Source organism: Megalops cyprinoides, chromosome 5 (genome assembly GCF_013368585.1).
Source record: "Megalops cyprinoides isolate fMegCyp1 chromosome 5, fMegCyp1.pri, whole genome shotgun sequence".
NCBI classification, from domain to species: Eukaryota; Metazoa; Chordata; class Actinopteri; order Elopiformes; family Megalopidae; genus Megalops; species Megalops cyprinoides.
The window spans coordinates 19,150,657-19,175,024 of record NC_050587.1 but is presented as its reverse complement, the minus strand read 5'-3'; the positions used below and the strand labels follow the sequence as shown (position 1 = coordinate 19,175,024).

At 46.0% G+C, this 24,368-nt stretch overlaps 1 protein-coding gene across 1 annotated transcript; it reads right to left on the bottom strand.

Annotated features, from left to right (window-relative positions):
• Positions 1 to 227: 227 nt before the first annotated feature.
• zfyve16 (zinc finger, FYVE domain containing 16) lies at positions 228 to 24,214 on the bottom strand. Its single transcript, XM_036529550.1, has 19 exons — positions 24,067 to 24,214; positions 21,239 to 21,348; positions 20,444 to 20,932; positions 18,669 to 20,410; positions 16,243 to 16,339; positions 9,845 to 10,021; positions 9,247 to 9,389; positions 8,645 to 8,903; positions 8,113 to 8,235; positions 7,590 to 7,745; positions 7,124 to 7,348; positions 6,878 to 6,960; positions 5,424 to 5,528; positions 4,990 to 5,140; positions 4,555 to 4,635; positions 4,217 to 4,379; positions 1,865 to 1,970; positions 1,597 to 1,773; positions 228 to 1,061 (listed from the first exon to the last, which is right to left on the bottom strand). Exons 2-19 carry the CDS (start codon positions 21,306 to 21,308, stop codon positions 900 to 902), a joined length of 4,509 nt encoding a protein of 1,502 aa, XP_036385443.1. The 5' UTR covers positions 21,309 to 21,348; positions 24,067 to 24,214; the 3' UTR covers positions 228 to 899.
• Positions 24,215 to 24,368: the final 154 nt, after the last annotated feature.

Here is a 24,368-nt window from a genome sequence, read left to right as displayed (position 1 = left end):
TCACTGTCCTATCAAAAATATTCATTTTATTTAATGCATGAAACTGTTCAAAAATAGGTTTAAGCTCATTAAGAAAAACTTGATCATTTGAGTTGCTTAGATTCTATACAATTATCACAAAAATATAATTATTGGAAGGTGTTCCAAGACCCCTACTTTACACACTAAGAAAAAAATAATAAATTGTACTTTATTCAAAGAAAGAATTGTATGCAAAGATCCGCCTCGAGAATTATTGGTTTTACGCAAAGGTACCTGAAAAAGCCAAATTATGAAACCATTACTTTCAAATAAAAAAAATGTAATAATAATGTATAACCTTAAATACATTTCAGAAGGGGACACCCGCATCTCAACCTTGAGGGCAGTGCTTCAAAATCTTGGTTAAGATTTCGGTTAGGTAACCTGCGTTTTCAGCCCACACTTCCATTCTGTATTCACCACCACTGAACTTAAACCACCCTTCACAAACTAAAGCTGTTGATATACAGAGACAGGGCTAGCTGCAAACTGGCAGCTGATCAGTTTTTAGCAAAGCGCTTTCAGAACACCCACGTCATCGTTTACGATTGGTCCAAGGGCAGAGCTGTCAAAGTCCTCCATCGCTATTTTTAGCTGCCGCACTCTGAACTGAGATATGCAACAGCCAGGCAACGCTCTTTCTGTCTGCATCCTGCCCCAATGAGCTTGAGAGTCCTAATGTTCTAACGTTCCCGATGCTAGCTGAAAACGGGACGTGGGCTTCTCCCTGCCCCTCCGCTTTCCAAAGCTAGCACCCGAGCTCCCCGCCCGGGTTCCTGTGAGTTTGCGGGCAGGGCTTTCGCCTGTCCCGTGTGCAGTGGAGGGCCAAGGGCCGTCCCCCCGTGGTTGGGATGGGGGAGGGGGGGGAATCACGCAGCTCAGCTGACGTTCTCGGTGATGTAGAAGAGGAACTCCACGTCCATGGGCTGCTGGGGGACGCCGGTGCCGCCCCCGTGGATGGCTGGGATGAGGGCACCGTCCAGCGCGTTCATGTAGCGCTGGGGCAGCAGGCAGCCCCCAGAACCCGCCTGGTATTCCACCTGGAGAGAACGGGAGGGGTCAGGGAAACCTGCAGTGCTGACTGCACGCGTGTGAGGGATGGGAGACATTAATGTGGTCTCACTCCAACACAGCAGTGGCCAGGGGACCAAACAAAGCTGATCAGCTGCACATGTGTACACATACACACACACACATATACACACATATACACACACACACATACACACACACACACACACACACACACACACACACACACACACACACACACACACATATACACACATATACACACACACACACACACACACACACACACACACACACACACACACACACACACAGACAGACAGACAGACACATATGTAGACATACACATACGTTTCCCTAAACCTTGAGCCACAGACCAGCATACAGGTGTCCAGGACTGCAGTTATTTCAAGACATATCACTTATGTATTGCTTGTTTTCCATCTAATAATTTGAATGGCTTCCATTTACTGTAAACTAGACACATTGTACAGACCACTGGTGTCAGATACACCTCCACCAGCATCCCTTGATTCTGGTTACCATGTCCGTATCCGTGGAGACGCGGAGGCCGAGACAGTTCATGCCGCTGGCCTTGAGGACAGCGAGGTGTGGGCAGAGGGCGGCGCAGGTTGCCGTGGCGATCTCCCGTGGAAACTGGCTGTGGGAGGGCAGGACGGCGGAGAGGGAGCAGTCCGGAGTCTTTAGCAGGTAGAACACCTGGAGGAAGGGGTTAGACACGCCGTGAGAATCTGCGGGGTGCCAACCCTAAGGGCCCGTTCGGGCAGAGGGGGTCGTGAGGCTCCCATACCTCTGTGCATTGGATGACCTTCCCCTCCATCTCGAACTCGCCCTCAAGCTGCATACGGACGCTTGGCACCCCCTCCAGGGACTTTCCATCCACTGGACTCTTCACGCTGTACAGAGAAACATGGCCAAAAGCACTGTCAACCCCAGACACTCTGGCAGAGGTGCCGTTAACCACAAACGCCCAGCAGAGGTGTCGTTAACCCCAAACGCCCACCACAAAGACACTGTTAACCCCACAGAGGCGACGTTATCCCAAAATGCCCCCACAGAGGTGGAGTTAACAGAGATAGTGGCATTGACACCAACCACCACCAAGAAAAAAGGCACCGAGTGCCACATTCAGCCCAAAATAGTTGCAAGAGAATCACTTCCACAGAATAAATTAACTCGTGAAATGCTGTTTCCCTGAAGTAATACCAATGATGAATACTTTCCATCAGAACTTCCACAATAGAAAATTCCTTCCATGGTCATCACCTTAATTGCACTATTCATACCTTCTCTGAACATGAACTGAAGGTTTACTGAGCTCCTACTATGCTAGAGCAGCGTTTCTCAACCCGTGGGTCGCGACCCAAATTTGGGTCGTGGCAAGTTCTTTAAGTGTCGTGAGCCTGTTGCAGAAGAACTTTTCCTTCCTTGTGCGATCAACATTTTAATTTAAAAATTTAAGACAATTCCCCAGTAAAACGATACAGTTCATCGGAGGGTCTGTGACATGTCTGATGACATTAAGCACCAGATAACCAAGTGTCTCTCAGCTAGCGACTGTTTCGCTTTACAACTCGATGAATCCACCAACGTGGCTAACCATGCAATTCTGCACGGGCATGTGTGGAATGATGACTTTGAAGAGCAGTTTAATGCGGATTTGGCAAAATCCAGCACTGCAGCAGAGATTCTTTCCGCACTGGATACATACTTGAATTCAGAGTGGCTGAGCTGGACAAAGTGTATTGGCGTGACAACGGACGGAGCAGCCTCGATGACAGGCAAACGTTCAGGGGTTGTGAAAAAAAATTCTGGATGTAGCTGCACGGAACGCAACATGGAACCACGGTTTTTTATACAGAGAAGCATTAGCTGCTAAAGACATGGTAGCGGAGCTTCACGAAACACCGCGAGAGGTGGTGAAAGCTGGTGGTGAAAGCTGTTAATTACATCAAGCATAGCGCCAAAAATGCAAGGTGTTTTCAAACCTTTTGTCAAGAGATGGGGAATGGCACGAACAACTGCTCTATCACCCTGAGGTCCGCTGGCTCTCAAGGGGGAAAGTGTTATCCCAAGATTACAAGCTTAGAGGCGAGTTGGAAGCTTTTTTGTAGAAGTCAGACTTAGCAGAATATTTTCACGATGACCTGTGGATTGCTCGTCTTTCTTATCTTGCGGACATTTTTGATTTAAATACATTGAACGTGTCATTACAAGGGACCAATAACCAATTTCAGCAAACTGACAAAATCAATGCCTTCAAAAAAAAAGTTGACTCTGCTTTGTGGACCAAGCATGTTGCCAATGGCAGGCTGGACATGTTACCTAATGTGTGTCATGAGGTAAAAACCCTGACAGATTCAGACAGCTCAGTGCTGAAAAGGGTAATCAGTGACCATTTGGAGAAGCTGCACGCGCGGTTTTGTGATTACTTTTCAGAAGAGGAGAACGTGCTGGCCCAAGAGCGGATAAGGGAGCCATTCTCAGTTGACGCGGAAACTGTGATTTTGTCATCTGAGGAAGTAACTCAACCGGTTGAGTTATCAAAAGAAGTTCTCAGAGTTGAGTCTCCCTCAGTTCTGGTGCAGTGTACCACATATTTACGCAAGGCTGGCTTCTCTGCTCTCACCCAGCTGAGAACAAAGAACAAAAGCAGAAATAAACTGAATGTTGAACATGACCTCCGGATTGAACTGTCTTCAGTTACCCCAAATTTTGACAGACTTATTAAAAGGAGGAAGCACCAGGTTTCTCATTAAGAAGAATTGCATCATAAAATGTAAGTTGACAATTACAGTTCATAATCGATATTAAATTATGTTAACCCATTTTTCTCCTACTTAAAAATGTTAGAATGGGTTATTCAAGATCAGAAACAATCACATTTTTTCAACTGTCAAGCTATAGTAGGCATGATGTTGAATTTGAGAGAGCTGGCTAGTTTTACTACTTTATTTAGTTTTACTACTTTACTAAATAGGGTCGTGACTGAGCTGCCATGTTAAAAATTGGGTCGTGGAGCAAAATAGGTTGAGAATCACTGTGCTGGAGGGACTGATGGCATAAACCTGACTAGTAACTGACGACCACTGAGCCATGCACCAAAAAACGGCCTGGAAGAGGACACTATGCCATCTCATACCCTGCGTTAACAGCCGGCGTCCAGTCCACCCAGCGCACGTTGACGTTCTCGCGGACCTCGCTCGAGTCGGCCTTCCCGCAGGGGATCTGGAAGTCCTGCTGGTCCCGCAAAGCCTGCCGCAGGGCCTCCATGGTGTCCGGCGTGATCTGGACCATCAAGCCATCTTTGGTTTTAAAAAAAGAGTAACAAAAGAACCAAGTGGGTCAGGCACACGCTGTGACCGGTCACCCGCCCCCCTCTGGTATTACAACCCCACACGCTCGGTTCAGTGACGCAGCCCTGAAAGGGGCGCGGCTGCGCAAAAGGGGTCAATTTTCTCCCACGTTCCCTCTCGTTACCTTCAACGATGCTGGATTTAGCGATGAACCCCGAAGAGGCCTTCAAGGCACCGTTGAACACCACGAAGCTGGCCCCTGTCACTGAAATACAGAGCCAACAGCAGAGTACTTTCCATCAGCCCGGTATAACTATCCTGGTGTGATGACCTAAACCTCAAGTCACAGCATGCTTTTCATTCATTCTTCTCTACCCACTCTGCATCACCCATACTGAATGCATTAGCTAATACATTAGCTAGAATACATTAGGTTAATCTAGTCTAATACTAGAAATTTTGAGGCTAGCCCAGTATTAAATATGGCATTGCGTAATAGTGTGTTGAGATGACATTACAGATCTCTAAATAAATTATTTGCCTAAAGATGTTTGTGATCAGTTGATGAGCATGTGCATGTGTGTAGATCTCATTTATATAACAGCACAAACAGGATCACCTTTCCTGGTCTTTCCCGGCGTGCTGTTGGCCTGGGTCTGGTAGTTTCCTTCCTCGTTTTGGATGCAGACCAGGTGGGAGTCGGCCTCTGCGCTGAAGCTGGCTCCCACGCTGATCACGTGCTCGTTTGACGCGTTCACCACCTTCAGCATCTGCGGGGGGGTGCAGACGAGCGCAACAAACCGAGCTCAGAAAGGCCGCTAGCGTACTCTGGCGGCTCCCTTCGCAAACAGGCGGCGTGCAGACAAAACAGAAACACAACCCATATTTACGCTCTGTACGAACAGCGCCTCAGTAACCGGCCCGATAAGCAGAGCTGGCAGGAAGCCAGGCATCGTCCGTGGCAGATCATGTGACTGAGGCTGGCAGAGCGTTCCGCTTCCTGTGCGGCCCCGCTGTCTCAGAGGGGCTAACGGACCCCGCAAACAGCCTCACCTCCTGGAATCTGGCCCTGGGAATGTGGATGTAGCTGTTGCCCATCTCCATGTGTATCCGCAGGCCCTCCACCACCGGCAGGCTGTACTGGTAGTTTCTGAGGTCCTGTTGAGGGGAGAAGCCTCGTTTTTAGCACAGATGATCCACGTTTAAGAACAAAGGGTGGAGGGGGCAACAACAGGATGGAGGACGGCTGGAGCTTAAAACTGTACAATGTGCAAATGAGTAAAGGGGCGAGGCTGTGACGTGTTTGATATCAGCTATTTTACACAGACAGATAGGACAGTCAAAAGGACAACCCCCCCAAGACTCAACAGAGTGTAGCTGTACTCTCAATGTACTGACATACGTACATCACATATACCTTTACTGCCTTACTCAAGTCAAACTGTGAGTTCGGACTCTGTGATTTCTCTACCTGGCATTTATATTTGCTTCATTATAAATATAATCAAAAACTGACTGCCAACTCATTCCCAGCACACAGCCAGCTCAAGGCTGAGGTTTAGAGCGTTGCTGCCAGTAAACTACACTACAAGGCCACTGATGTGCCACCTCGCCAGTATTATCCCCCACTGCTACCCCCCTCCCCGATCTTTATCATCTGCAGTTGGGAGGTGGAAATGAACTACCGCTAACAAAGCAACTGCCGGAGGACCAAGCAAAACAACCTGTACAGAGTCCACAAATCTTGTTCGCTTTAATATCCCTTTAATATCCCCCACTCACGCGTCCTCAGGCTGAACTGAGGTGAACTTGGGACTGGCCCAGCAGAGGGATTACCACGGCGGATCAGTGAGGCAACGCGGTTTCTAAACCGCCTGGTTCCAGCTGCACAGCGTGACACCTGTGCTACAGGGCGATCTGCCACCAACCTTCCCCACATTTCCCCCAAGTCCCTCTGGGGAAAACACCGGGGTCGTGGGCTTTGAGAAACATGCGAAGTCCACCGCATTTCTGCCCCATAGAAACTCTCCCTGGCTGTCCCTCTTCCTATGACAGTGCTGCCCGAAATCCTTACACAAGGTGTCCTTGACCCTTCCCCCACTGTCCTGGCCTTGTGCATAGTGAAATGGAAGTCAAACCATTAGTTGCGGTGTTGCAACAGTGCTTCCCCTTGAGGAGATGTCCCTTAAGCTCCCTGGAGGGGGCGCTGTTGATTGCTGGTGCATGCAGAGTGGTGGGAAGTTCATACCAGGATAAGCACAGGCCGAATTACTGTACATCAACACGGAGGCAGGCTGATACACTGGCACTGTAGCTATCCCAGTCACAAACACACCTACAAGCTTTAAACTCAGACAGCCTAAAAACACAATGATTGTGCTGAAATACTGCCCGCTGGACTCATTTTTTCAGGTGGAAACTTTCTCAGCAGCACAGAATGTGACTGGTGGCGAGCCACCTGGAAAGCCAGAATGTGTGTACAAGGGCACGGGGCAAGGGACACTTACAGCCAGCAGGTTCATGATGGTGTGTCCTGTCTCCCGGAACAAGGACTTGCGGAACCTCACACTCACCAGCGTGCTGGGGTACACTGCGGGAAACAAGGGGGGGCACGGTCACATGGGGGCCGATCGGGCCAGGGATCAGCACAATGGGCCAGGTGACCCTCGAGCAGGGTGCCGGAAAGGCAGACCTGCGCCCGGGTAGCTGACGCGATAAAACAGAGCTTAAAGAGGCAATTCGCCAGGTCTCACCGCTGTGCTCTGCCCCCAGTCGGAGGAGCAGGCGAAGGGGGAACACCTTGGCCCACGGGACCTCCAGCTTCTGAATAAGCACCCCACAGAGGAACGGGGCGGGGGGCAGCGCGAGCCCCTCCAGGGGCTGAAACGTGGGCGAGAAGAAGAGGAAGCCGCCGTGTTCCTTGCTGCCCAGGAAGCCCTCCGTGAACGTCACGTTGCCCAGGTCCTCCACAAACTGCCCTGTGAAAGAGAAAGCCACAGGCCTCCGAAACAACCATAAACGCACAACAATAGCTGTAAAAATATCAGCTGCTCAGATTTCAGCTCGCCTGAAATTTTTTATATATCTCAGCTCTATTCAAATTCAAAGAAAGTGCTTAGATGGTTGCACAGCATTCGCAGTTACAAACCGCATGCCTTTTTCAGCTGACTGCTGCAAGACAGCCAGGAGCCTCCCCTTCCACAGCTCCGCCCCACATACCTTTGAGCGCATCCTGGTAGATGCTGACATAGAGGCTGAAGACGTCTCTGGGCAGGGAGCCCTCCTCTGGGAGACACTGGATGACAAACACCAGCTCCGGCTGGCCCACCCCACGCAGACCATTCGAGCTGAAGCACCAGCACTTCTGTTCGCAGTCTGACCCACGGGGCATCATCGGGCCAGAGGGATGAGAGAACGGTGGCGATCATTGCATGAGGCCGCCAGTATAGGAATTCGCTGCACATTCTACATCCCTTTACAAGCGATGGGGGATTGAGGCTTCATAAGCCCTGAACTGGGTGGAGACCCCTGCTGATGTCAATCACTGCCTTGTATAAACTAATCAAATAGTTTGCAAAAGAAATGCTCAACTCACTGAGAAAGTGACAGAGCATGAAGGCTCCACCAATTTTTGATAGCCCCAACCATTACATCAGTATTTAACCAAACCTCCTTTGATATTTACTAATGGCCAAGTACTTCAGAGCAATATTAAGGAAAGCTACAGCAGAATCATACATACAGGTGACCAGCTTGATGTTGACCAGCAGGTTAGCATTGAGGACAAAGGTCAAAGGCCGGGGCCCTCCTTCCTCTAGCAGTAGCAGGATCTGGCTGGGGGCTGGACGTTCTTCCACCAGCACATCTGCATCAAAAACATCAGCCACACCCCGCCTTTACACACTGCACACATACACACCCCTCTTATGAAGCACTTAAAAGCCAACAAAACTTACTAGACTGAGACAACATGGCCGCTATTTTAGTCTGACAACTAAGATGCACAAAGAACAGCCAACCTTTAAGAGGCAGGGCTATGTCCCAGGTCAGCCATGGCTTAAATAAACGAAATCAACCTGAAACAGTTACTAAGGCCAAGGGAGACAAGGCATACAAAACTCAAAATACTCCATAAGGGCGACAGAATGATCATCTGCTCTTTTGACAGTTAAAAGTATGCTCTGTAAAAACCCTTTTGCCCATTATGGAACACCGAAGCGGAGGCAGAGAAGCTCAGCTTGGAAATGAGTCAGTTTCAGCCCCTCCTCACTCACCTCCGCCGTCTTCCTCCCCTGTGGTGATGAGCAGGGGCGGCAGACCCTCCTCATCCTCGGGCACCAGGCTCACGCTCCTGTCCACGCCGTCCCCGACGCTGCACAGCAGGCCGTAGTCCCAGGGCCCGCTGACTGCCGGGCGGCTCACCTCGCCTGGGCCCTCAGGGGGCGCTGCAGGCCCGTCCGGGGCACCCTCTGCCCCCTGCGCTCCCTCCACCTCTGCGTAATCCTCTGGTACCCCCCCTCTGTTGCCTTTTACCTGGGGATGGGGTTAGAGGAAAATTCATCTTTAAACCACTGCAACCCTCAGCAAAATTCTTGCTCGCTGGCATTACAACCAAAGAGCAAACTCAGCTTTTTCTAGCAAAAATCTAGTAAGAATTGTTCAAAAAATCTTTCTGACAGCAATGGCAACAATTTTCCTGCAAGTATTGGTACAAGATTTTCTCTGAAAAAAATACATTTTATTTGGATTTGGGACATAACACCAGTAGAATGCGAATTTAAAAAAATAAACTACCATAGCTACCAGGATTAAGAACCACAAAAAGGTAATGGTGATATATTTATTCCAATATTGTCTTTATTATAGTCCCTCTTACCGTTGGGGGGTCAGGAGTGATGGGGCTCGACTCCTGGGACGTTCTCCTGCCCCCCACGGACAGTTTGGTGGTGTCCGCCACTTCGCCATTGGGCAGAATCCCATCGGCGAACCACACGCGCTTCTGCTCCCGCGGGAACCCCCCTGCAGTCGCAAGGGAAGAGCAGGTGAGCTAACACACGAATATTACAGCTCCGTTTCCACAGCATGACCTGCTCACGGAAGGACATAAACACACAAGCGTCCAGTGCGTGGACTCTCTGATACTTGGTCTCTGTAAGCGGACCGTAGAAGTCAATGGTAACGCTAGGAGCTAAACGCGAAATACACATTCCCCATTTAGCCTGCCACACTGCTCTTGCCACATTGACTCGAGGGTCGATCGTGTACCTCTAACAAAAATCTATCTTATGTGGAGTCTCTCTATCTACAGTGCGTTAATGCTTCTCCAATCCATGGCATGTCCGTGTCTGCACTCCCACTTACTCTTTTAGCCTCAGTTATGCTTTCACACACTACAGAGCTTGGCAGCAGCAGCTCTCCGTTTGCAATACTCATGTGGCTTTTAATTCCCGGAGTGCCACACCCGGTGGGCCTACCCTCGTTGCCGGGGTGCTTGAGGACGGAGACGGGCACCATGACGGTGGGCGGGGGCGAGTTGAGGGTCCCGGCGGCCCGGGCCTGCTGCATGGGCGGGATGGTGGAGCAGTACTCTGACGGGATGTTGGGGTTCGGGCTGGGGCCCGTCGGGCTCATCATCCTCTCCAGGGCCTGGGCTGCAGGGCAGAGGAGGAGAGAGACCCGGGTTCACTTTACGGTGAATTTGAAAATGTGCAGTACCACCTGATTAAGGCAATGGGAAATATGAATTCAAAGACATTTTGATCTGAAGGCTTAAATGCTTGAAATTTGTTTGTTTGGTAATTATAAATTATAAATAGGCATCACTATTTCACTATCCACTATGTAAGAATTAAAAAAAATAATAATTTCTGGCTACTTTTAAGAATCTAAAATATAAGAGTTTTTTTATTTGTTTAACTCATTTTTGGTCACTGCAAAATTGCATGTGTGTTATGTCGTAGTTTTAATGGCTTTGCTATTATTCTAAAATGTGAAAGATAGCAAAATAAAGACAGGTGTGTCTTTTTGACTGCTACTGTAACTGTTACCGAGTTTCAGAGACTACGTTCATCTCACGGTACCTATCAAAATGTAATTGCTACTGATTTTCAGAGACAATGTTCATTTCACAGTGCATTTCAACATGTAAAAAGTGAGACAAATATCTCACTTTACAGTGCATCGCATATAAAGACAGCTTTTCACTGTCTGCGTTCGCTTTGCGGCGCTTCCAAAACACAATGAGCGGAGTGTCTCGGTGACCATGCTCACTTTAGTGTCCCTACATCTCATACTGTCATGAGCAGAAGTACTCAAAATTGCAAAAAAAAAAAAAAAAACAAACTCTTCCACGTTTACATACTGTCTATCAGTAATGAAACTGTCTGATCGCGGTGGGGCAGATGAAAAACCGCCTTCCTATTCCTGTTATCTGTAATGTTTCTCTGTCAATAACATGCTCATCTACAACGAATCCTTCCAGCTTGCAAACATTTGCCTCAATATTCAGAGGCAGCTGTGCAGAAAATGAAAATTCTTTTTTTCCTTCTGAAACCTTATTTTGATTTTGGTATGACAAATGATGCTGAAATGCGGGAGAGGGCACTGCACTGACAGCAGCGGCATGCTCTCCTGTTCTTCAAGATGCCTTCTGTTACCGCACACCATGGGTGAGGTCATCTCAGTATCCTGGGCTACAGGTCACATGACAGACCCACCTGTGAGGTCAGTCAGGCCAATGCCACATCAAATCATCCTTCTCGAGTGATCCGAGACTAAGCATTGACCTCAACGATCTGCTCAACACAGAGTATTTCCGCAGGGAAACTATCTGAAACCACTGTTTCTCAAAGTCAGATTCAAATACTTCATTTGCATGACTGTTTCTATAACAGTATTCCTGAATCAATTATTATACAATCAGGTGTATGACAAGCATAAACAATAATGTCCAACAAACAAACAGCAAAAAAAAAATTAAAAATACAGCATTAATTCTAGTAACAGTGACCTTGACAGTTTAGTCACTGTCCCTCCCATTATGGCATGGGGACACAGATTGTACAGCAAGTATTACTGTCCATAGTCAACATATACTGAATATACCGTCCAGTTCTTGATGATTCTAGTAAATCTTTTGAAGTGCCATTATACCTTTGAATATTAACATATTTCGCAGGAGAAAGCATCAAAATGGAGAGAGATTCAGCTTTGTGAATGTTTGTAGAGGAAAATGAACAAATAAATGACCAATAAAATGAGTGTAGGTACTGTCAGTGCTGGGAAAAAAACAGAAATGAGGAAGTAGGAAGTAGGCAGGAATGACTGGATTTGGACAGAGTGCTTTGCTGAAGATTCTAGACATTCAGATCAGAAATCTACTGCTTTCTTAATCTGCAAAGAACATCATGACAGGAAGCAGGGAAAGCCAAGGTCCCCACAATACCTTGCCGCATCAATATCACCCAACACTGAAGGTTCCTACCTGAACACAAACTCAGCATTAGGTATCGACTGACATGACGCACAAGCATTATATTGATCAGACATCCTAACAGCTTCATCGATCTGCTTATACTGGCAGCAGCGTCTGTTTCTTTGAAAATTACCATGACACTTGTCTTTCCTTTATAATATGTAAACAATACAACAAACACATGATAAGTCACGTTTGCTAAATACAAATCAGTCCTAAAATATTCCATAATACCGCTAATAAACAGTAATGACAAATAATGTAATAAATATTAAGATTCTTTTCACAAGAGGCAGTAAAACCTCTGCTCAAATTGCGTCAACATACTCTCGATAACGTACATTTCCCTCTCCCTTCCCTTCAACCCAAAGTGCAGTACAAAATGGGCACAGAAAGAAAACGTATAAGATAATGAAGACGGGGCAAAATCTAAACCTGGTTTAAAAAGGGCATAGAGGCCACGGTCACACTAAATGTCAGCGCGTACGTGCCAGTCCCTGGCACAGAGGCATCCGTGGATCGGCACTGCTAACCTGACACATACGTGGCTGGAAGTCGGGGTTGCGCGTACGTGCACCTGCTTAGCAAAACGCGCACGTGGCTATGCGAGTGCGTGTACGTCTGTGAGCGGGTGAGCGTGCACGTGCTCGGCTAAGACTGTACATGCGTTTGTGCATGCATGACGATGCGGGAACACATGCGTGTTTGTGTGCGGGTCCCACATGCACTAAAATAAAACACAATGCACACATTAATGCCTCACCTCGTCATCATAAAAAACACTCCCGATACTGGGAAATCACTGCTTACCTTGTCTACATTTCCTGTCCCCTGATAACATTTTTACCTTAGAGTCCAGACAGCTGCTGTACTGGCTATGAGGGGAGGTGGAGAGGGTGTTGGCCAGCCCATGCTGATGAGCAAGAGAGAGACAGAGAAAGAGAGAGAGAGAGAGAGAGAGAGAGAGGGAGGCAGAGAAGGGGGGAGAGAGAGAGAGAGAGAGAGAGAGGGAGACACAGAGAGAGAGACGGAAGGAGGAAGGGAGGCAGGGGGGTGCACGTCTCACATCATAGCGAATCACATCACTGCCCCAATCCACACAATCTTGTATACTGGCCTGGCACCAACACACAGAGATGCTGCCTCTGAAGTCTGCTAACGCCTCAAGATGACACTGGCAACGACCCTTTACATACAAGCATTCATGCGTATACACGCACAAAATGATTCACCGACTCATGTCACATGCAGATACACACACACACACGCATGGATGCACACACAAGTACACACACACACACACACACACAGTGATTACAGACTGTCACCTGGCACCAAAAGCAGCTTTCTCTTTAGAAACCTAAAAGCAGCAGAGAGGAAAAACCAGCCATGCGTGGAGCTGTGACAAAGGAGAAGGCTGCAGCACCTCTGGCCAAGGCTCTAATAAAACCCAGACATCTGGTCAAACAGACTGGTCTTCCAAGAACATGGTTAATATTCTAACACAGGTACCCAGGTGGCTCAGTCAGCAAGATGCTCATCTTGATTTCAGCCCAATTCCTATGGCCCAGATACAAACCTGGCTGTGTCATATGCCAACAATGACCAGAAGGCCGAAGCAGAGAACTAAACTGGCCCTGTTGCGCTAGAAACGGGGGCGGCTACGGTCAGTCAAGGTTTCCTTTTTTCACCACTCTCAGGCACCCTGCAAGTCGTGAGGCGTCTGCGAGTTGCTTCCATGACATCAGTGAGGTAGCGCCTATCCTGACAATGGCACCAAGTTCACTGCAGCGCACTTCCTTACTTGAAGTGTAAAAAAAAAAGCTGTTGGCAGCATAAGTGTAGCAGAGCATTGCACTGGATTTACTTCCTCATGCACTTGGTGTGACGGGACTAATGTACAACTGAGGATTCCGAAGAGGGTAGCTACATTCACATGCTACAGGTTGCCACCTAAAACAAACTATCTGCACTTCCCCACCAACAAACATTTATTTTAACAGCATTTGATTCTAACTCCAATTTGGATGCCTATACCACCAAACCAACACACGGTTGGCAGCACCATCTTCAGTAGTATAAACTGAACGTATTCTTTGCGGCTACCAGAACTGAAATTCTAGCGCTTTTTGAAGGACAACTAATCATTCAGAATTGAGGAAGTGATGCACTGTCCACGAGAAAAAATTCTTTAAGCTTCTGGGAAGAGGCTGGACTTTTTTGAAGCGCAGTTCAGTGTGCTGTGCACTGTCCTGACTACATTACCCAGTGTGCATTTCAAAATGTTTCCCTGTGTGCCTCGATAACTGTAGACACTGAAAATGTAAAGGTCAGAAGTAGCGTTCAAAATATCTTCAGGAGAACAACTATAAAATTCATGGCTTTCACTTTCCTAAAAAGAGCTCTGTAGTCAATGACTCTGCAAGGACACCGCTTTGCATTATTTATGAAGGGAAGATTCACTGTCAACTCCGCCCATCTCCAAAGCAGATCTATAAACAGTGCTGAAGTTCACTCTAACCTTGGTGCAGATCCTGAAGAGTGATAATGTGTCATTACGGAACTGTGTTCCTCATAATAACCTCTGAATGGCACAGACAGCATTGATTGAGGTTTTTTGAAGTGGTGGAAGCACACAAAATTTGCTCCACCATGACTGAAAAAGGTTGGCAAACAGTACGGACCTTAGAATGCCTTAAAATGTAAGCACGTTAAAATGTATAATTTGAGTCACTGCACAAATAAAATACAGAGACTGAAGTGTACAGCAATGCTCAAAAGACGCAGTGCCATTTGGGAGGCGTCGCTCCTGGCTAGTGACGACCCCTCCATCAGATCACCTCACTGCCAAGTCAACAATGTCCGGGCATGTCTGCATGAATCCTGGGTGAGAAAAGAGACTGCCTATCTAAAGGGCAGGAGCAGTCTCACGTCCCGCACACAGCTCTGAGACAGTGTCTCGCACCCTCTCTGGAGCGTCAGCAGGTTTTGCCTCCCCTCTTCCCAGAAACAGATGTTCAAAGAGCCGTTTTTAGTCCATTGTCACCATGACATGTTCGAAGCACCAGGGAACGCACTGCAACCGGTCAGAAATGGCCATTAAAAGCCGTGGCTTCCAGGAATTAAACAGACAATTTTGGAAGGTGTCTATACATCGCAAACGCAGCCATGACCTTTTGAGTCTCAGCAATAAACTGCAATGCTCAGGAGTCAGAGTACCCCTGAAGGTTATGGCCGTTACAGTTTGGGTTTGCAAGAGAAGTGTTAAGTTTTGAGCATTAAAAATGGCGCAACATTTTTCAGAAATGTAATGCTTGAGATTACTGTTTTTTTTCTGCTGAAAAAGAGCCTACAACACTGTAGGACAATAGGGTTGTGTTGTTACTCAGTAATATTGAAAGCTATCCTTCCAAAATGCACAACAGGACATTTTTTATACCAGGGCACCAAGTACTGCTTTAACCGATATGAAATGTAAATATCAGCTACACAAAACCACAGTTGTGCATCTATACAATAAGACCTGAACTGACAAAACTTTTCTAGCTAGCTAAAAATAGAGGACAACCTTCTAAAAAAGAAAAAACACAAATCCAACACAAATAGTTGGACTGCTGTACTTTTATTGTGGTAAAAAGTAATTATGATTTGCATGTCTTCTCATTAACACCCTGGTATTTCAGGGCAAAATTTCTGAAAGTGACACAGGGCTGTAGGAAAACAGAAGACAGCTCACAAACAAAACAAAAACAAAGAAAAAAAAAACTGTCACTCAAGTATCAGGCTAGCACCTCCAGCAAATAGCTCCGGCAAAGTGCCTTGTTTGTTTGATACATAAGCAACAAGACCAATGCTTGAATAACAAAGTGAAAACAAATGCAGAACCTCCAAAAAACTAGATCTTTGCTGACAGCAGAGGTGCTGCTCACTGCTATGCCCTGTGTGTGGGGCTACATTCAGCCATGGACACCTTTACAGACAGAGCCACATTTCTGAAATGAGAATAACCTTATCTGAAGAAGTGAGAAATTAAAAAGCAGTGTTCAACGAAAGCACCTCAAGGAAAAAGAATGTCACAGCTGCTCACACTCATCCAAGAACAATACGCCAACCTGCCGACTTTTCAATTCCAGCCAAAAAACAAGGGGTTCACGTCCCATGATTCATCCTGGTTTTGACACAGCCGTTAAGAGATCGAAGAATGTGCATCGCCAGGCAAAGTAAACAACTGTCAGACCCTGGTGAGAAAGAAGCCTGAAGTCACAAAGTAATGGAGGAAAAAAAACATGCTGTCAGAGAGGTCAAAGCCGTAGTAAAGAATACCCAGGCATTAACAGCACGAATCATCTACACTTCATCGCGCCTGAATCAAGCAAGAGGAGTCAATGACGCACTCACCTCTCTGAATTGTCTCATAGCAGACGACACACACTCTGGCTTCCTTGTCCAGATACTTCAGCCTGCATTTCCGGTTACAGCAAACAGTACAGTACACCTGCAAACCAAAAGCAAAGTCATTCACTGGCTGCTTATGGACCATCAACTGGCAGCTACTCCAGACAGTGAATTTCACATAAACAAAACAATCCAATTTATAAGAGAACAGCCAGCCTTTGTTACATAGGCTACTATTCAGGAAAATCAACAATACATAACGGGCAAGTCCTTCATAGTTCTTCGTTAGGTAACACTGCATTACAGAAGCTATGTAACAGAGTAAGAATACATTCAAGGTAAGCACACCTTCTTATACAGTACTTACTATATTGCAAACTAGGGCTGGGCAATATAGCCGTCGCGATATGTTGAATAGCTATTTTTAGCGCAATAACAGCTATCCCCGGTATGCGGCCTTTATCTTTGTAGCCATGTCTTTCTATCTACCACATGGAAGCAGCATAGTGCTGTTGCTGTGATATCAACATTGAATAGGTACAAGTGGCATTTTTTTCCCCCAGAAGCATTTCACATGGCCTCGGAAAACTGGAGGTGTGCTCCTACGTCAGGGATGACTAAAGCGAAGACAATACAGGAACAAACCTAACGCTGCATACCGGGGATAGCTGTTATTACGCTATAAATAGCTATTCCATATACCGTGATGGCTAGCCCTACCGCAAAATATTATCACTTTATGTAACTACATGTGTGCTTATACAATCCTCACATACGAGTACAATGTAAGCATTACATAGGTACCATAAACATTTATAAGAAGTGCTGAGTTTTCCATATGGTATGTATTGTATAATAAGGTATACTACTGCATTTCTTATATAGTGTTTACATAAGCAATTGCACATAGAGCTACATATGTATGCAACTACACTGATGCGAATCTCTCCCTACACCAGGCCATCCATCTGGCCTACACATCTCCACTACATTTCCTAAAACTACAACAGGAAACAAGGGATGGACACAGGGGCCTGTGGGATGATGTGGCCTTACAACTGAATACACATCTAAAATTGGACTGTAGCTGCACTTTAAGGAGGGCGTGGAGGTCAAGGCTCAAAAGCCAAGGTTGAACAGATATACACTTGTCTGTTGAGAAAGGTGGACAATGAACTGCTTGCTGACCAGTTATTCAATTCCTTACCCGATTCATAAAGAGTCTCTCGAAAGGCAAGTCTATGATTGGTGTGTTTTGTGACAACTGCTATCATGGAGGTCTTAAATCTAATCAATGAGTCCATTTCAGGATTACCCTCATTTTAACAAGAACTCCTCTGCTGACTGGCACCCTGCTATTTCTACATCAAAATATGAGACCAATGAGGTTAAGGTGAGTCGGGCAAGGGGTGTTAAGAGATTTGTCTACAACGTCCGTCAATAACAGAACATGACTGCCTGTTTCAGCAACACGACCAGCAGACGCGGGGATGGGAGGGACTGTAGAGTTTGAGCCCTTGTAATCCTGTTTTTGTTCACCCATGCTTTGCCCCATTAAATGCAACCCTACTTTCATTATTATAAAAAGGCATTAACAACACCCTGGGACCTAAGCATTTGGCAGTGTAGATCTATGAGGGCACTAAAAATACTACCTGCTGAGTCAACCTTTTATTATCAACAACTTTCATTTATAATTTGATGTGGGAAGGACAATGCAGTGAATTTTCAGTGATAAAATCGGGACCCACTAAACTAAATGGTTACTGAATAATGGATCTCATTTATGCCAGGAGCTGGCCAATAATAGTCCTATTGTTGCAGATAAGGTAATGAATTACAGTCCTGCTGTCAAATTATACAAGGAACTCCATTACAAGTCCCCTACAAAACAAAAAAAAAATAAGAATAATTTTCTGGGGGTTATGTCAGTTGGAGGCACTGTTTGGCAATCCCCCTCTATATGCACACCCATAGTGATATATTAAGGGTTGAATATACAAACATTGGCAACAGAATAACACCATTTCACTGAAGAAAGCAGTATGCAGAAATGTTTGAAGCCATTCTCTTAAGTATAGGTTCTGTCAAATGCAAATAGAAAAAAATTTCGTTAATATAGTGGACCTTGCAAATGCATAGCGCAAATTTTAAATCCTAAGATTTTTATAACACAAACATCCTGTTCTCTCCTCAGCAGAATGGGGGCACAATAACCAATGGTTTTGGCACAAAAATTCCATTTTGTAGCACTTTTATAGCAATAATGTTGCTATAGTTAATTAATTCAACATCAGTCAATTCTTCCCATTACAATTATGAGAAGATCCGTATCAAGTGACATTTAGCATTTTGACATGACACTGGAATTGAAACTTCCAACTTGCAGCTGCAATAAGACAGCTGGTGAGAAAATTTGATGGACTTACCTTGCCACATGCCCGGCAGTGGTGTCGCCTCTTGGTGAAGGTGAACTTCTGAAGGCAGTTCATGCAGTTGGGAGCCTCAGAATCAGGCACCCATGGGGGCTGCCTTGACCCCAAACTGTCGGCCTCCCTCACTAACTGATCATCCAAGGAACTGGCACGTTCCCTCCCAGTGTCCTCTGGGTAAGGTGGAGGCTCAGACATTTCACTGTAACCAATACTGTTCTCATGGCCTTCTGGATAAGGATATCCAGTACCAGTCACACAGCGGTTGGGGACTTCTCCAACAGCACAAGCTGGAGGGGAGTGAATGTTGTTTACCAATATGTCACCAGCATGAGGTATGTCCTTCATGTCACTCTTTTCATAGTCCTCGTTCTCAAAAGTTGGCACAGTTCTGGGAGCTTGGCCACAGAGCTGCTTGGGCCTTGCCCCTCCGAAACATGGGTGTTGGTTTGTACTGAAGGTGGACTGGCCCACAGCAGTGCTGTGGGATACCTCTTGGCCAGCTGTGTTAACGGGATCCACCCAACAAGGGCTGTTGTCCTGAGATGGAGTGGAAAGGTTTGAATTGTCACTCTCCTCCACCGATGGAGGCATTCCGTCACTTTCTGGAGAGGCAAGTCCATCGGCTTTACCCCTGATGCTATTCTCAAAGTCACCATCTGTTAAACCATCTTGGAAAGGCATATTGTGTCCCTCCAGGTCTCCATTCAGTTCAGAAAAGCCCTCATCTGTGGATTTCTCCGAGGTTCCCCCAATGGAGTCCCTCTTGCTCTGCTCCATCAAAAAGGCATCTAGCTCCTCGTCCGTCACAAGCATGACGCCTTGCTCGCTGTCAGGGATGAAGTCATCCACGAACGCAAACTCCGGAGGGGTTCCTGGGCTCGCGCATGTGGACGGAGATCGGGTTCCCTCTGCAAGGCTTCCCAAGTCCAGATCTTTCTCTGGACATGAGCTGGCCTTTGATGTCTCAGAACAGGCCTGGGTCATAAGGCCGTCTGAGAATGGCCTCATCTCTGACCGAGCTGTGTCACTGTCGGAGGCAGCATTGAGGCTGACGTCATCCACATGGTTCACTGTTTCATCCAATGGTAGAGTATTTTGTTGATCATCACGTTCAGAGGAGGCTTCCACCACTTCAGAGGCAGAAGACTCAACCTCTGCCTCTTCCTCAACCCCTGATGTCATCCTCTCCACAGAGTCCAGAGAAGAGACAAGAGATCCGCACATGGACACAGCAATAGGGAGACAGGAAAGAGAGGACTCTGTCTCTTCCGATGGACTGAAGGCAAGAGTCGTGTCATCCTGCAGAGATGAGCTGAGAGCCTGAGTGTCCGTGGCGTCGGGTTGTCTTTCGGGGTCCTGCTCCAGTTCGTTGGCATTCCATTCTCCAGTCTCTGTTGCCACTGTCCCATCTGACATTTGGTTTTCAGTGTCCTTCTCCACATCATCCCCACTTATATCAGAAACTGGAGAAACCACAACCTCACTGTCCATGACGCAAGAAAGCTCAGCATACCCTTTGGAGCTGTGTGTGTCTGCAGGGTATTCCTCATTCTGGAGAACCTCCTCATCCTCTTTGGCTAAAGATTCCAGAGTTTCAGAGCTGCTCAGTGAAGCCGTTCCTTGAGGCTCACAGGGGCTCTCTGCAACAGCTGGCAAAATAATATCCAACAGGCTCAGAGAAGCCAAATGCCCTCCAACTTCAAGGTGGTCACAGGATTCTTGTTCCAGTAACTCCACTCCTGCAAGAGAGTCACTCCCAACAGTTCTACCATGACCAGCTTGCAACACTTCCCCTGGCAGAGAAACAACAGGAGAGTCAAAGTCCACCAGAAGTTCTTCCTCTAATTGCTTCTCAACAATATCTAGCTCCTTAAAGGCGTCATGGCTATTGGCTCGAAGAAGAATGGCAGATCCTGTATCGCTCACTAGGTCACACACAGGCTTGAGGGTCCTGTCTGGACAAGGTGGTGCTGTGCTTTTAGCTGCTCGACTGTCCACAGAAGACAGGAGGTCCACGCCTGTCAGAGGCCTCCCTTTCACCTCATAGTCTCTCTGGTAAAGGCTGTAGCTTGATGCAGAATCAGAGCACTTCGCAGAGGAACTATAATGCAGGTTGTTGACATCAGGAAGAGCTTCATGAACTGCAGATGGTTCCGGAGCAAAGCACTGAGGGTCAAGGGAGGAGCTTGGGTAGAGGGAGGGGCCTGGGTAAATTGAGGTAGAGGGCGTCGACCTTGTAGATCTGCAGTCAAGTTCCTCTGAGGACATGAAAAAGAAAACAAGAAACATGGCTGCTTCAACAGATGAAAAATATGGACCACAAATTACACTATGAACGTCCTTCAACAGTTCATAATTTCAGTAGTTTCAAATAGTCATTCAAGTCCAATACCCACTATCACTCCATAATCAACTGTAACCTGACCGCACTTCTTCGTCCCTTGACCAAAACAGCAGCTGCAAAACTGCATTAGTGACTGCATCAGAAGACTCTCCGAAGCAGACTATGCACTTCCTGACTAACTGGGCTGCACTCTTGATCAGTGTTCTGTGTTCATTTTTACCTGTGTTCTGCTCAAAGTCATCCAGCAGTTTATCCAGGTCACACACAGCTGCTTTGAAAAAGCTGTCCATCCTGGGCAGGGACTTTGGGCTCAGCTCAGCCTTTGTGCTGCTGAAAGAAAAGTTGAAAAGGCAAAATTATGCAAGCCTTCAATTAAACTAAAACCGTCTTCAGGTTGCAGCCAGATTGGGGCAGACTGGAAGGAAGGAGGGCTGTACACCATGGCTTTGTTTAATATCATTTATCATAAACTTCTTTAAACAGAGGAATTATCTATAATTTATATAATTTTAACAAAGCGTGAGATTTACTGCAGAACCAACTTCCTGGAAGCAGTCTCAACTCTACTCTCTGGCAGTGTAGACCAGATCTGACTGTTACCTATGACTGCTCAGCCAAGCTTTATGTCTACATCACAGGGATACTGAATTCATTTGTCATGCTGGCAACATTCCAATTTCTTTCTTCTTTTTTTAACTTTGGTAGTTGTCACCTCATTCTGTGGAAAGCAAAGGGATTTTTGGAAGGTGTCCAGTTTATTTTTGAAAGCAAAGGAATTGACAACCTTTTCAAAATACACTGAAAGAAAAGAAACTTGAAAAGAAATGAGATCAGGTTGCAGGCAGGATAAAGCAACTTTTCCAGATGCTTTCTCAGGATCTCCTGGGACTGTCTGGTCTGCCACAATTTGGCAAAAGTTTTCTTTCTGCCACTCAAAAAAGGGAAAATAGAGCTATACTATTCAGACAGCGATGGACTATAATCAAAGCCATAACAATACACAACTCACAGCAATAATCTACCTACTGCCAGCTCTCTCATGTGTATAAAGTACAGGTGTCATCTTATCAATGTCTGTAACAGATCTTATAAGGAAACATTCAAAGTTCTAGTCATTCAAGAAATGGTTAGATGCTTGTTAGATGAGAACTTGGGTGTACATGTAAATTCATAACCGCATTCCACATTACACACACACCCAAACAAAAATGTTTACTGAGTTCTTAAAGAACCACTTATGTTTGGTATGTGCCTACATAATGCAGTTGAGAAATATTGGTTTTGATTTCCTCATAGGGAAAAAAACAGCAAGGTTTATCTAAAACTTTTAGACCCAAAGATCGGAAACCGTTTGCCCTGACTGTCCTGCATTTCCTTATTTGTTGAAGCCAGTTGCCTTCATCTGTTGACTTCTAAGCACTGTGAAATGACACCTCTGCTGCTTGATCGAGTACTTCAGATCCAGCACCCCAGCACACGGCTGTCAGATATATAATTAATGATCTGCAAGACTGCATGCTGGGAAAGAGAATTAGTCCACACAGGTCAAGAAAATGAGACCCGCCATTGGCTTTCAGGTTGTCGCCAGCAACAGCAGGCAAGTAAGCCTTTTTGTCACCACAATAAAAGGACTGATGTTCCTAATAATTCCAAAGTCTGCACACCAAGCAGTCACATGTGCACAGTAAAAATTAAGTCAAGAGTAAGAAAAATAATGGGGAAAAATGCAATGCCCCAAACACACACAGATACAACCGCCTTCGAAAATCAGTATGCTGGAAACCGTGAGTGTGCGTCCTGTGTATGTAATCAACCGTGATTTGGGGGCAGCGTCAGTGTGTGGGTTCGGTTGTTTTTTTTTTTTTTTTATTATTACTCCTGTCCCTGACGCCTCGCCCACCCCCCAGGCGCAATAATACGGTAGCCAATCCACTGTATGGATATGATATTATTCGACATTTTTCAACAAGTCGCCAGCTACTTAACTCGGTTACAATCACACTGGCTACGATGGCTTCCTGGTCATCTAACTAGAACCAACGTCAGGTACCTCTCATAAGATCATATTAATTAGCTGATATTAGAATGCCAAGTTGCCTATTGACATTTGATGAGTGGCAAGTGATGCCTACAGCCTCAACATACTCAATTATGTGTCACTAGGTCTAGGCAGCTAATTAAGTTAGCTGGTTGACTAGCTATATCAACTAGCTACCTCGGTCAACAATAAATCAACAAATACCAAAGGGTCCGTATTACACCAATTAAAGGCAAGACATAGCCATCTACCTGAACTATTTAATGAGTGGAAGGTGGTAGCTACATATTTTAGCCTAGTTACATTAATTTCTACACCCATCAACAAGCATCATGTGAAACTCAAGAGCTACGTGACTGTTCAGATTCAGTCACACCAGTCAGCAACATGTTTTTTTCGCCTAGCTAATGTTAGCTAAAAATCTTTCTAACGTTAGCTACCTTCCATCATAATTAGCTAGAAAGCTAAATCTTGCTAACTAGCAAGCAGACTCGGCAACAGGCAAAATCTGAAAAGCTAGCTAGCTAACTAGCTACTGGATGCCTTACAATCTACTTCCTTATGAGCCATTAGCTAGCCAGCAGTCCAACTCCCTATGTAATTGACACAATCGGCATAATGGCCAACTAGCTATAGTAGTTCAGTAGCAGGCTAACGTTATTATTTACTGACAACAACCTAACCTGTGTGCAATCAATTCAACAGCTAACTACGCTGGCTAGTAAGCAAGCGAAGGTGGTTTAACATTAACGTTAGCTAGCTAGCATTAACTGTATCTCTTTAAGTGCTCCATCAGCATGATATCTGAAGACGACAAAAGAGAAAAAAGAAAACACTGTTTACAAGCAAGTTTTGGTAAACGCTCTTCTAGCAGGCGAACAATGTTCATCCTATGGAAAAACAGGAGCAACCTCCGTTGTGCTAGCTAGCTACCTCCGCTGTGACTTTGATGTTTATAAACTGCCTACCACCAGCTACTTTTTTAATAAAACGTATAGCGATCATATTACCAGAAACTGCTTCATCGTGGTGGTCGTCCACCTATTCTGTCAGTTTTCTGCTTTCCTACAAGAACAGACAGGTCTGTCAGTCAGTTTTCCCCAATTTATTCCACTTTGAGTTTTGGTTCAATACCCGCACTACGCTCTGCACCGACGACCATTTTGGATCGAGTGTGCACCGGTGCAGGCACGACCACACCGTTCTTAAAGAAACAGCTACACTCGATTTTATTTTGTTGCGTTTTCCTGATTAAAGTTGACCTGGTGAAGGTTGTTGAATAACTGGCATGACCCATATTTTCCACAGCCTT

What these genes read in the sequence shown, in the direction of transcription:
- zfyve16 (XM_036529550.1), bottom strand. Translation starts at nt 21,308, where the DNA reads ATGGACAGCTTTTTCAAAGCAGCTGTGTGTGACCTGGATAAACTGCTG. An exon ending in CTATGAGACAATTCAGAGAG is followed by an intron (nt 10,022 to 16,242) that starts GTGAGTGCGTCA and finishes TCTGCCCTGCAG; the next exon opens with CCCAGGCCCTGGAGAGGATG. An exon ending in AGGGGAGGAAGACGGCGGAG is followed by an intron (nt 8,236 to 8,644) that starts GTGAGTGAGGAG and finishes TTTTTGATGCAG; the next exon opens with ATGTGCTGGTGGAAGAACGT.